This window comes from Scyliorhinus canicula, chromosome 7 (genome assembly GCF_902713615.1).
Source record: "Scyliorhinus canicula chromosome 7, sScyCan1.1, whole genome shotgun sequence".
Lineage (NCBI taxonomy): Eukaryota > Metazoa > Chordata > Chondrichthyes > Carcharhiniformes > Scyliorhinidae > Scyliorhinus > Scyliorhinus canicula.
The window spans coordinates 94,973,328-94,987,337 of NC_052152.1; the positions used below are offsets into that span (position 1 = coordinate 94,973,328).

General features: G+C 45.7%; 1 protein-coding gene across 7 annotated transcripts in view; it reads right to left on the minus strand.

The window, feature by feature from the left end:
• Positions 1-6,567: 6,567 nt before the first annotated feature.
• fancb (FA complementation group B) overlaps positions 6,568-14,010 on the minus strand; it is a 35,786-nt gene continuing 28,343 nt past the window's right edge. For all 7 annotated transcript variants that reach the window (XM_038802501.1, XM_038802495.1, XM_038802496.1 and 4 more), the window contains 2 exons: positions 11,259-11,499; positions 6,568-7,355 (listed from right to left, as the gene is read on the minus strand). In XM_038802501.1, coding sequence (XP_038658429.1) covers positions 6,905-7,355; positions 11,259-11,499 — 692 coding nt within the window. In that variant the 3' untranslated portion in view covers positions 6,568-6,904. The remainder of the gene's footprint in view (positions 7,356-11,258; positions 11,500-14,010) is intronic.

Below are 14,010 nucleotides of genomic sequence, written 5' to 3' on the forward strand. Positions count from 1 at the left end.
CAGAGAAGATTGAGGGGTGACCTGATTGAGGTGTACAAGATTATGAGGGGCATGGACAAGGTAAAGATCCCTTTAGTAGAAGGGTCAGTTACGAGGGGACACAAGTTCAAAGTGAAGGGTGGGAGATTTAGGAAGAATTTGAGGAAAAACGTTTTTTACCCAGAGTGGGAACGATCTGGAATGCACTGCCAAGGAGGGTGGTAAAGGCAGGATGCCTCACATCCTTAAAAAAGTACCTGGATGATTATTTGGCATGCCATAACATTCAAGGCTATGGGCTAAGAAGTGGTATTATGTGGGCAGGTCAGGGCCTTTCATGAGTCGGTACAGACTCAATGGGCCGAAGGGCCTCTTCTGCACTGTAGTATTCTGTGAAGTGAGATTGTATGTAAGAAGCGAGGGAGGATTGACTTGGGATCTAATGCCCCATGAAGGATTTTTTACAGGGTGTTAAAGCTGGACCCAATCTTTGGTTTCAGTGTTCATACATGGACTTCCAGCAAGAATCATTGCAACACAGGAGGCCATTACAGTATCCCTACCACTGCACAGCTGAGAACAATTATCTCCGTGTGTAGACCAAGGGTTGATCCTGGGATTTTTTTTAAGGCTATGTAACTCAGCTATACATTGCCTGAGCTCACTTCTTCCTTTTCATTTGTGCAGTTTAATGATGCATTATGAAAAAGTACATTCTGATATCTATCGCCCAGAGGGTGCACTGGGATGGATGCAGAACATTTGCACGGAGAACCCATGTCTGGATGAGGTGCAGTTGCAAGCTCTGGAAGTCTGAGAATGTTATATTACAGTCACTGCAGACAAGAAGACATGCCTAATGGAATGGTAGCTCTTCTTAAACTGCATGACTACAGACAATGATGCCCTGTATTGGGGAAGTCAACAGCTAGAAAACATTGCTGCCTTTGCAGCTTCTGGTTGCTGTTGGGGTGTATGTCATAGGCTGTACAAGAAAAATAGGGTTTTGATTACCTTCTCAAATCGAATGATATGCTTCAAAGTGTTAAACTCCTGAGACATTCCCTATTGTACCTGTAAAATGTCTGTGGCATCAAATCTGAGGGCAATGATGGCACATTGTTCATTGTGAGCTTAGTATTGTTTCCAAGGGCGGAATCGTAGCGGGCGTGGGAACCTAAATTTGGCGGTAGATAAAACAATCTGTTGCCTGAATTCTGCTCTCCCATCTTTCAAGGCTGGTCAACTTTCCTGATGAACAATTTCTTGAACCCTATATAGCATCTCCGGCATATTGATTCAAAGGCTACCATTCAAAAATCAAGTTTGTCCTTCTTTAGCTCACTGAGCTAAATCGCTGGCTTTTAAAGCAGACCAAGGCAGGCCAGCAGCATGGTTTGATTCCCGTACCAACCTCCCCGGACAGGCGCCGGAATGTGGCGACTAGGGGCTTTTCACAGTAACTTCATTGAAGCCTACTCGTGACAATAAGCGATTTTCATTTCATTTCAAGTTCCCTCCAGCAAGAATTTAGAACATTCCATCACCATATATAAGTGGCATACAGCTGGAGTTTCACTTCTTTCACAACTTTGAAGTTAGTTACTTTCGTCTTCTTGGGGAGTGTATATCAAGTGTTGGTCGCAAAAGCTGTGCCAAAGCTGGACATGTGAGGCAGGCTAGGTTGAGGGGGTTAAGAGTGTCTGAAAAAGTGAGCGAGAGAAAGGGGTGAAGGTCCTACGGGGGTGGGGGAAGGGGGGGGGGTTGTGGGGAGGGGGTGGGTGGGATGGGAGTAGTGCTCACAGAAGGTGTCTGACAGTTGGCTCAGATAATAGGAGGGAGCATGATCAGGGTGGGCATGGTAGTGCATATCGGATATCGGAAGTGGATATCGGTTCAAAGGTGAAAGGAATGGTGATATTCGGTGGGTCACGATGCTGGGGGAAATTGGTGCATGACAGGGGTGGGGTACAGGGTGGTGCACCGAGTCGGAAAGGTGATGCACACCATTGTTCAAATCTGACCTTGTCCAAGTAATTAATTAGCAAATGAGATCCCTTGAAGTAGGAAGTGTCTTTTTGGGTGGATGGAGTTCAAGGTCAGCACAAGTGGCCAACGAAAGGGATACCCTAATAATTATGAGGCATCTGGATGCCAACCTGTGGTAGTCACCATATACTGTATATATATATATATATATATATGTGTGTTTTACGGTAAGGCCCCTGTACTACAGGTACAGGGGTAGATCCCTGTATAAATATGTGTGCTCCCCGTACAGCAGCCATTTCGTCAGCTGCTGTAGGAGGCCACACATCTCAGTGTAATAAAGCCTTGATTGCATTCTACTCTCGTCTTCTCGTAATTGATAGTGCATCAATTTATTACACTGAGATTTTTCAGAGATGGACCTCCGCATCAAGCCGGATCTCCTGCAGCTGCATCCTCAAGCAGACAACGCCAATAAGGACTTTGAACATTGGCTAGCCTGTTTTGAAGCGTACATCGGGTCTGCGCCAGAAGCAATCCCAGAAGCACAGAAGCTCCAGATTCTGTACACGCAGCTGAGCTCCAACGTCTTTCCCCTCATCCAGGACGCGCCGACCTAGGCAGAGGCCATGGCGCTACTGAAGGAAAACTTCGCTCAGCAGACTACCAAAATCTACGCCAGGCATCTTCTCTCCACGCGGCGCCAACTTCCTGGTGAGTCGGTGGAAGATTTCTGGCATGCCCCGCTCGCCCTAGTTAGAGGCCGTTTCGGCCATGGAACACTTGAATCTGCTGCTGAGAGACGCATTCATTACAGGCATAGGGTCTGACTACATCCGCCAGCGCCTCTTGGAAGTGGCCACACTCGACCTCGCGGCGACCAAAAAACTAGCGCTCTCACTTACGGTAGCTTCACACAACATTCAGGCCTATGCCCCCGACCGCGCGGCCCAACCCCCCCTGTGCATCGTGGATCCTGCCGACAGCCACCCCATCGTGGACCCCATTAGCCAATCCCACGGCTGTGCCGTGCGGCAGCCAACCAACCCCGGGGGACCCAAATGCTATTTCTGTGGGAAGTCAAAACACCCCCGACAGCGCTGCCCGGCATGCAGCGCTATCTGCAAGGCCTGTGGCAAGAAGGGACATTTTGCTGCAGTGTGCCAGGCTTGCTCTATTGCCGCATTTGTCCTGGCACACCCCACGTGCAGCCAGTGGGCGCCGCAAACTTGCTCTACTCACAACACGTGCGGCCCGTGGGTGCCGCCTTCTTGTCTCTCTCAGAACCAATGGGCGACGCCATTTTGCCTGCCCCACTACATGTGCGGCCCGTGAGCGCGCCATCTTACCCGCCTCAGGACCCCTGCCCGTTGGGCACCTCATCAGGCTGCTCATCGCCTGCAACCGCCGACGATCAGCCGCGTCTCGACTCGGTCACGATTGACCAGTCTCGACCACACAAGCTCGCGACCGCTTCAACAAAGGTGAAGGTCAACGGGCACGAGATCTCCTGCCTGCTGGACTCCGGAAGCACGGAGAGCTTCATTCACCCTGATATGGTCAGGTGCTGCTCCCTTGCGGTACACCCCGCTAACCAGAGAATTTCCCTGGCCTCCGGATCCCACTCCGTGGCGATCCGGGGGTACTGCATCACCACCCTCACCGTCCAGGGCGTGAAGTTCAGCGGCTTCTGCCTCTACGCCCTCCCCAACCTCTGCGCTGCCTTGCTACTTGGCCTGGACTTCCAGTGCAACCTCCAGACCCTAACCCTGAAATTCGGCAGGCCCCTACCACCTCTTACCGTTTGCGGCCTTGTGACTCTTAAGGTCGACCTACATTCCCTTTTTGCAAACCTAACCCCCGGATTGCAAACATGTCGTCACCAGGAGCAGACGGTACAGCACCCAGGACAGGACCTTCATCAGGTCTGAAGTCCAGCGGCTGCTTCGGGAAGGTATCATCGAGGCCAGCAACAGCCCCTGGAGAGCCCAAGTGGTAGTGGTCAAAAGTGGGGAGAAAAGCAGGATGGTCGTTGACTACAGTCAGACCATCAATCGGTACACGCAGCTCGACGCGTACCCCCTCCCACGCATAACTGATATGGTCAATCACATGGCACAGTACCGGGCCTTCTCAACAGTGGACCTGAAATCTGCCTACCACCAGCTCCCCATCTTTAAGGCGGACCGCCCATACCCGGCGTTCAAAGCAGATGGCCGCTTTTACCACTACCTTAGGGTTCCCTTCGACGTCACCAACAGGGTCTCGGTCTTCCAACGGGAGATGAACCGAATGGTCAAGCGGTACGGTCTGCGGGCCACCTTCCTGTACCTGGACAATGTCACCATCTGCTGCCACGACCAGCAGGTCCATGATGCCAACCTTTCCAAATTTCTCCACACCGCCACTCTCCTCAACCTCATGTATAACAAGGAGAAGTGCGTGTTCAGCACGAACCGCTTAGCGATCCGCGGCTACGTGGTCCAGAATGGAGTTCTGGGGCCCGACCCCGACCGCATGCGTCCCCTCATGTAACTCCCCCTTCCCCACTACCCCAAGGCCCTCAAAACGATACCTGGGGTTCTTTTTGTATTACGCCCAGTGGGTCCCAAACTATGCGGGCAAGGCCCGCCCACTCATTCAATCCACCGTTTTTCCCCTGACGGCCGAGGCTCACTAGGCCTTCAACCGTATCAAGGCCGACATTGCCAAGGCCGCAATGCACGCAGTCGACAAGACACTCCCCTTCCAGGTCGAGAGCGATGCATCAGACGTCGCTCTGGCCGCCACCCTCAACCAGGCAGGTAGGCCCATGGCATTCTTTTCACGCACCCTCCACATGTCCGAAATTCGGCACTCCTCCGTCGAAAAGGAGGCCCAAGCAATCGTTGATGCGGTGCGACATTGGAGGCATTACCTGGTTGGCAGGAGATTCACTCTCCTCACTGACCAACGGTCGGTTGCCTTCATGTTTAACACACAGCGGAGCAAGATCAAAAACAATAAAATCTTGAGGTGGAGGATAGAGCTCTCCACCTACAACTATGAGATTTTGTGTCACCCCGGTAAGCTCAACGAGCCCCCCAATGCCCTATCCTGAGGTACATGTGCCAGCACACAAGTGGACCGACTCCGGACTGCATGAAAATCTGTCACCCAGGGGTCACCCATTTTTACCATTTCATCAAGGCCCGCAATCTGCCCTACTCCCTCGAGGAAGTCAGGGCGATCACCAGAGACTGCCAGGTCTGCGCGGAATGTAAACCGCACTTCTACCGGCCAGACCATGCGCACCTGGTGAAGGCCTCCCGCCCCTTTTAATGCCTTAGCGTGGACATCAAAGGACCCCTTCCCTCCACCGACCGAAACAGGTACTTCCTCAGTGTGGTCGATGAATATTCCCGATTCCCCTTTGCCGCCCCATGCCCTGACATGACGTCTGCCACCGTCATCAAAGCCCTCAACACCATCTTCGCTCTGTTCGGCTTCCCCGCCTACGTCCACAGCGACCAGGGATCTTCATTCATGAGCGATGAGCTGCGCCAGTTCCTGCTCAACCGGGGCATTGCCTCGAGCAGGACAACCAGCTACAACCCCAGTGGCAACGGGCAAGTGGAGTGGGAGAATGGGACGGGTCTGGAGGGCCATCCAGCTGGCCCTACGGTCCACTCCATTCGGTCGCTCCTGCACACTGCGACTAATGAAACCCCCCATGAACGTCTTTTTGCCTTCCCTAGGAAGTCCACCTCCGGGGTTTCGCTGCCAGGACCCGTTCTCCTCCGTAGACACGTGCGACTCGACAAGGCGGACCCATTGGTTGAGAGGGTACAGCTACTCCACGCCAACCCGCAGTACACTTACGTAGCGTACCCTGATGGCAGCCAATACAGTCTCTCTCAGGGACCTGGCACCAGCTGGTTCCACACACACCCCTGCCTCTGCCCCAGCGCCACTCTACCTTCCCCTGAAGCACCCCACCACAGCCTCCCTTTGCTCCAACCTGGGGATGAAGAGGATTTTGACACGCTCCCAGAGTCACCGAAGACCGAGCCACCGCCTGAGTCGCCTACAGCACTACAGCGCTCCAGCCGGCAGATCAAGGTACCGGACCATCTGAATTTGTAATATTCTCTGTGATTTTAAACACAACCTTCGGTATATAGTTCTCCACCATCCCCGCTGGACTCAATTTTTAACAGGGGGTGAATGTGGTAGTCACCACTGACGTATATACTGTACATATATGTGTTTTACGGTAAGGCCACTGTGCTACAAGTACGGGGGTAGATCCCTGCCTGCTGGCTCCGCCCAGTAGGCGGAGTATAAATATGTGTGCTCCCCGTATAGCAGCCATTTCGTCAGTTGCTGTAGGAGGCCACACATCTCAGTGAAATAAAGCCTCAATTACATTCTACTCTCGTCTTCTTGTAATTGATAGTACATCACAACCATGTTCAGTTGTGTTCTCCTCTCTATGATTAAGCCCACAGGATAGCAAGTTTGTTCCCGACTCATGAATCTCGTAACATCAAAATTTCAGCTACCATTTATTCGGTGTCATTTGCCCGATGCCCAAAGAAAGACACACAAACACCAGCAATAATACTATGGCTTCATATAGAATTTATAACTGATACAAATGACATTATGGAAGTACAAAATGTATTAAATTTTGGAATATAATTCTAAAAACTTTTTTTTCTTGATTACTCATTGAAACTTCAAATTTTCTCCCCATAGAAAATAATCAGAGAAGTTTGTCTGATACTATATTCCGCAACATGTGATGTCCACATAAGGGTAAAGATTACTTTAGTGCCAGTACAGTGTTTTAATATTGACATGCAAAGGGAGGTAAAGAAAAGGAAACTTCAAAGAAAGTGGCTCTTTGTGTCTAATCAATTAGCTTCTCTGATCAATTCATGGAAATTAGACCTTAATTATTAAATGAATTGCAAACTGAACTGTGGAATCTACTGAGCCTCCACACCGAACTATCTGTGTTTAGCTGCATATCAGTCAATTTCTTTGTAATGTCTCTATAGTGGAAACCTGTAATTGACAGGTGCATCCCTAAAGTACTTTGCTCTTGTTCAATTTGAAACTTCTCTCTGTACTCCTGTATCTTTTCCTCACTATCGAATAAGGGGGAGGGAGGCAAACTATTCTGTTTTTTCTCCATTTTGGTTCTCATTTTGAACTCATTCTTGATTTCTGAGATAGCAGAAGTGATGACGTTTCTGAAGGAGAGAGCCTCTTGCTCAAGAGCACATCCCAAAATGTCTGTAATTTGGTCTTCAGATCCAGTTCTCATGTGTGTTATCACACATTCCGGCGGAAGGACTCTGATGAGGCCATGAAGGAACATCAGCAAAGATGATTGATTTCTGTGAAGAAAAAATTCAAAAGAACTGGGTCGATTGAGATAAGATGCACATTAACATTAGTGTTCGAACAAGGAAGAAAGCTTGCATTTTTACAACTTTGTCATAACTTCAGAGTTCACAAAGCATGGGTCAGCCAATGCAATATATTTTTATTCAATGTCAATTGTTTTGTAGGCAAGCACACTGCCCAATTTTAACACATGCCCCACAAGCAACAAGTGAGAGATGTTTTCATGATGTTGGTTGATGAATCAATATTGCCTAGGACCTCAAGAGGACTCCTGCTCCTCTTCAAAGGTCATAGGATTTTTATTTCCTCACAATTACCTGATTAGGCAGTTAGAGCCTCAGTTTAATGGCCTATCTGATAAATAGTATCCATGGTAATGGAGGACTTTGGTCAAGACTGAAATGTCAGCAGTGATAATATGTTCAAATCTTGGGTAGGTTAAACTACAATCTCATGACTCAGAGCACAAAGGTGGTTGGTGTGAAAGTGAAACTGCTACATTAACTGATGTATAAGGAAAAGGTTATATATAATTTTATTTTGCATGAAATGCACTGCTCCATGGATTTTTAAAAAATTCCTCCAATGTTTTCCTTCTCTCATAGTAGCTGTCTCAGAACTGAAAGAACCAGAAGAATTCACAATGTTGACATGCAACATGATCTGCACTGAGGAACTGCATTCCTCCAACATTACTTACAGATGATCGATTGAAGATCTATATAACACTCTGAAGCCTCCAATAGTGAGGTAACATCTGGCAAAGACAATTTGAGGCTCTTGACAAATATTGACTGGAAACGCTATAGATCAAGTACTTTAGATGGGTCTGTTTTTGTCCAATGTGTGCAGGAGGGTTCCTGACACAGTATGTAGATAGATAACAAGAGGCGAGGCCACATTGGATTTGGTACTGGGTAATGAACCAGGACAGGTGCTAGATTTGGAGGTAGGTGAGCACTTTGGTGATAGTGACCACAATTCAGTTACGTTTACTTTAGCGATGGAAAGGGATAGGTATACCGCAGGGCAAGAGTTATAGCTAGGGTAAAGGCAATTATGATGCAATGAAGCAAGACTTAGGATGCATAGGATGGGGAAGGAAACTGCAGGGGTTGGGCACAATTGAAATGTGGAGCTCATTCGAGGAACAGCTACTGCGTGTCCTTGATAAGTATGTACCTGTCAGGCAGGGAGGAAGTGGTCGAGCGAGGGAACTGTGGTTTACTAAAGAAGTTCGAGAGTTACAAGTTAGCTAGGAAGGACCTAAAGAGAGAGCTAAGAAGAGCCAGGAGGGGACAGGAGAAGTCTTTGGCAGGTAGGATCACTTGGTTTACAAGTGCAACAGGTGATTAAGAAGGCAAATGGAATTTTGTCCTTCATTGCTAGAGGGATGGAGTTTAAGACTAGGGAGGTTATGTTGCAATTGTATAAGGTGTTAGTGCGGCCACACCTGGAGTATTGTGTTCAGTTTTGGTCTCCTTACTTGAGAAAGGACGTACTGGCGCTGGAGGGTGTGCAGAGGAGATTCACTAGGTTAATCCCAGAGCTGAAGGGGTTGGATTATGAGGAGAGGTTGAGTAGACTGGGACTGTACTCGTTGGAATTTAGAAGGATGAGGGGGGATCTTATAGAAACATTTAAAATTATGAAGGGAATAGATAGGATAGATGCGGGCAGGTTGTTTCCACTGGCGGGTGACAGCAGAACTAGGGGGCATAGCCTCAAAATAAGGGGAAGTAGATTTAGGACTGAGTTTAGGAGGAACTTCTTCACCCAAAGGGTTGTGAATCTATGGAATTCCTTGCCCAGTGAAGCAGTTGAGGCTCCTTCATTACATGTTTTTAAGGTAAAGATAGATAGTTTTTTGAAGAATAAAGGGATTAAGGGTTATGGTGTTCGGGCCGGAAAGTTGAGCTGAGTCCACAAAAGATCAGCCATGATCTAATTGAATGGCGGAGCAGGCTCGAGGGGCCAGATGGCCTACTCCTGCTCCTAGTTCTTATGTTCTTATAACCTGAAAGCTTTCTATAGGTACGTCAGGAATAAAAGAATGACTAGGGTAAGAGTAGGGCCAGTCAAGGACAGTAGCAGGAAGTTGTGCGTGGAGTCCAAGGAGATAGGAGAGGTGCTAAATGAATATTTTTCATCAGTATTCACGCAGGAAAAAGACAATGTTGTCCAGGAGAATACTGAGATACAGGCTACTAGACTAGAAGGGCTTGAGGTTCATACGGAGGAGGTGTTAGCAATTCTGGAAAGTGTGAAAATAGATAAATCCCCTGGGCCGGATGGGATTTATCCTAGGATTCTCTGGGAAGCTAGGAGATTGCTGAGCCTTTGGCTTTGATCTTTATGTTGTCATTGTCTACAGGAATAGTGCCAGAAGACTGGAGGGTAGCAAATGTTGTCCCCTTGTTCAAGAAGGGGAGTAGAGACAACCCCGGTAACTATAGACCGGTGAGCCTTACTTCTGTTGTAGGCAAAGTCTTGGAAAGGTTTATAAGAGATAGGATTTATAATCATCTAGAAAGGAATAATTTGATTAGGGATAGTCAACATGGTTTTGTGAAGGGTAGGTCATGCCTCACAAACCTTATTGAATTCTTTGAGAAGGTGACCAAACAGGTAGACAAAGGTAAAGCAGTTGATGTGGTGTCTATGGATTTCAGTAAAGTGTTTGAGAAGGTTCCCCACGGTAGGCTATTGCAGAAAATACGGAGGCATGGCATTCAAGGTGATTTAGCAGTTTGGATCAGAAATTGGCTCGCTGTAAGAAGACAGACGGTGGTGGTTGATGGGAAATGTTCAACCTGGAGTTCAGTTTAGTGGTGTACCACAAGGATCTGTTTTGGGGCCACTGCTGTTTGTCATTTTTATAAATGAGTTGGAGGAGGGCGTAGAAGGATGGGTGAGTAAATTTGCAGATGACACTAAAGTCGGTGGAGTTGTGGACAGTGCAGAAGGATGTTGCAAGTTACAGAGGGACGTAGATAAGCTGCAAAGCTGGGATGAGAGGTGGCAAATGGAATTTAATACAGAAAAGTGTGAGGTGATTCACTTTGGAAGGAGTAACAGGAAGACAGAGTACTGGGCTAATGGTAAGATTCTTGGTAGTGTGGATGAGCAGAGAGATCTCGGTGTCCATGTACATAGATCCCTGAAATTTGCCACCCAGGTTGATAGGGTTGTTAAGAAGGCGTATGGTGTGTTAGCTTTTATTGGCAGAGGGATTGAGTTTCGGAGCCATGAGGTCATGTTGCAGCTATACAAAACTCTGGTGCGGCCGCATTTGGAGTGTTGCTTGCAGTTCTGGTCGCCGCATTATAGGAAGGATGTGGAAGCATTGGAAAGGGTGCAGAGGAGATTTACCAGGATGTTGCCTGGTATGGAGGGAAGATCTTATGAGGAAAGGCTGAGGCACTTAAGGCTGTTTTCGTTAGTAAAAAGGTTAAGAGGTGACTTAATTGAGGCATACAAGATTATCAGAGGATTAGATAGGGCGGACAGCGAGTGCCTTTTTCCTCGGATGGTGATGGCTAGCACGTGGGGGCATAGCTTTAAATTGAGGGGAGATAGATATAGAACAGATGTCAGAGGTAGGTTCTTTACTCAAGAGTAGGAAGGGCGTGGAATAACCTGCCTGCAACAGTAGTGGACTCGCCAATATTAGGGGCATTTAAATGGTCATTGGATAAACATATGGATGACAAGGGAATAGTGTAGATGGGCTTTAGAGTGGTTTCACAGGTCGGCGCAACATCGAGGGCTGAAGGGCCTGTACTGCGCTGTAATGTTCTATGTTGTCAGATGTTACCTCACCATTGTCGAGGATAACACACAATTAAATTTGTTTTCTGCTTTTTTCAAGTACTATTGTAAGAAATGCTTACTTGCAAAGAACTGTTAAAGTCCCTTTAAAAGGATTTTGTGGATGCCAGCTAAGAAGGATGCCCCGTAGAGGTCCCTGTTTGGAGCACAACAGATACACGGGGCAGATATTCAAAGGTTCACACTGCATTGGACCCAGTAGCCAATCTTTCACCCGAGCCAAAGTATAATCAGGGGAAAATATTTTGAAGGATGACCTTTGAGAGGTAGCCATGGTGGTATAAATATCTTCTACCGCATTATCTATGGAAATAAAAATTGCAGATTAAAAATGGTGATCTGCAGGACAAAGTCAGGAAAATGATGGTTAGCTTTTTTAAATGAAAATGTTCCAGTTATTTTTAAGCCATGACAGTTTTACCTGGTAGAGATATTCTAAAACATGTTAACTGTAAGAAAACTTGATCAGAAATATGATCCAAATAGAATTTTTAATCTGCAAGGTTAATTTGTTTCAGAGTACTGAACATATGGTTCAAAACTAGTCAAGCATTGTAAAACAATAGTGCTGGATTCACAGCTATTTTAAAAACTTAGAGGAACATAAAAAATCCACTAATCGTAGACTAAATGTTTCAGAAATCTTTACAAGTAAGCTAATGGAAGCGCTAACATGATAACATCAATTTATAAATTAGGTAATTATAAAGTCAAATTCTAGCTAAACGAAAGGATTACTTAAAAGTCTTAAATTGAATTTAACTGAAGGTTTCTCATTAGAATAATTCGCAAAATATAATATTTTTTTCCATGAGAGCAATTTGTTTCTGAATAACCTGAAATCACCGAAAAAAGTCATAAAGGTATTCAAGGTAAAATATAATTGTATTCATTACAACTTCTGAAGCTACACAAATGGAAAATGTACTCTGATTCACGATTGACCCATGATACCAAAAAGCCTGAAATGGATTGCTGGCTTCATTCAAGGGAAAATAATTATATTCCAATAATTCTAAATCAAGCAATAGAAGAGGACATGTGGATCATAACAAATTAATCTGTGTTCTAACGAAGAATCTCATCCATCATGTTAATCTATGTTGCTCTCTTCTGCTGACTGACCATCAAATAAATCACTGGAGCACAAGGAGGCCATTCAGACTGTTGCGCTTGCGTTTTCAATTCAAGCTATTTACTATAATCTTATTTTCTACTTTTAATTCAGATTGCCAGCATTGGTGGTTTCATTTACTTCAACGGCGGACAGGTAAATTGATCATGAGTGGCGTGGGTTTTTCTATACATAGAGAACACTTAGAAGTTCCCATTTCAGAAGTTAGACCAAAATCGTGCATCAGCCTCCAGAGGAAAGGTACCAAAGAAATGAACTAGTTTTTTGTTTCCTGAGTGGAAGAATGCAGCAGGATTTCCTTCTGAAAAGCAAACGTTGAAGAACAGCAGCAATCCAAAACCTGACTAATGTATTATCTCTCCAGTGGCTGAGTAACTTGATGTGTGCTATTTTGTTTCAGGATATCTATCTATTGGCCTTTCTTTTGGTTTTAGAAAGAATCATTGGGACAGACACTGAAGAATTGTTAATAAGTACCAACAATAATGGTCAGAGGAGGCTACAAAATATATTATCTAGCTCCTGGCAGCACTCCTCTGCTATTTTAAGGAATCCGAAGGCATCGAATTCATGAGAATTGGTGGATCTTTTCCCCCACATTTTGGGGTGCGAGATTCTTTGCAGGAAGTTTTATCTGTTGTCCTTGAACAGATCCCATGTATGAGGGAATTTGGAGTGTTTGAGATATTGTCAAGACTAGGATGGATACTAATATTCCCAGATATTTCAAATGGGTAGACTCCCTTTTAGATTTGAACAATAAAAAGTGTTGACCACAACGAGATAATTTGGCAAATGAAGAGAGACATTTTAATTACTGGTGTAAAAATAGCTGTGGAAATCCAAATCAATCAGGTTTTTACTTCGTTACCCAAAAACAATTTTAACCAAGTGCTTGATTACCTTCACAGAAAAAAAGGCTACAAATTGGCAAGCTTAAATTATTAAAGAAACAATCTTAATGAATTTGGAGGACGTGTGATAGTAATGCTCAGAGTTCCCAATCTGAAAAGTATTTTTAAAAAAGGACGAAAGAAAAGAATCCTAGTTATTGACAGAACGTTGTGCAGACTGTGAAGCTGAAACAATGATATACTCTCAGCAATCAAGGAATAAAGCCCTATAATTTAATATGTACCATGCTCACAAAAAGCTGATGTCATCAGGTTTTAGAAGGACAGGAGCAATTTACCATGTAACATGCAATGTATATGTTTTATGATAAAAATAAACAAATTTAGTAGGAAAAATGTGGCAAAGTCTTATTCAGTGAGGGAAGAAATAGTTCTTTAGCCACAAAGACTAAAGTTATGAACAAAATTTGCATATTTCAGAGACAGAAATGGCTTCATCTCTAATGTTTACTTTCAACAGTTATTGGGACATAGCTGTTACAATCATTACAATTCTTTTTTAAAATAAATTTAGAGTACCCAATTTATTTTTTCCAATTAAGGGGCAATTTTGCATGGCCAATTCACCTTCCCTGCGCATTTTTGGGTTGTGGGGGCGAAACCCACGCAAACATGGGGAGAATGTGCAAACTCCACACGGACAGTGACCCAGAGCTGGGACCGAACCTGGGACCTCGGCGCCGTGAGGCGGCAGCGCTAACCACTGTGCCACCATGCTGCCCTACAATAATTACAATTCTAGTAAGTCATATTCCCGACTGTTCT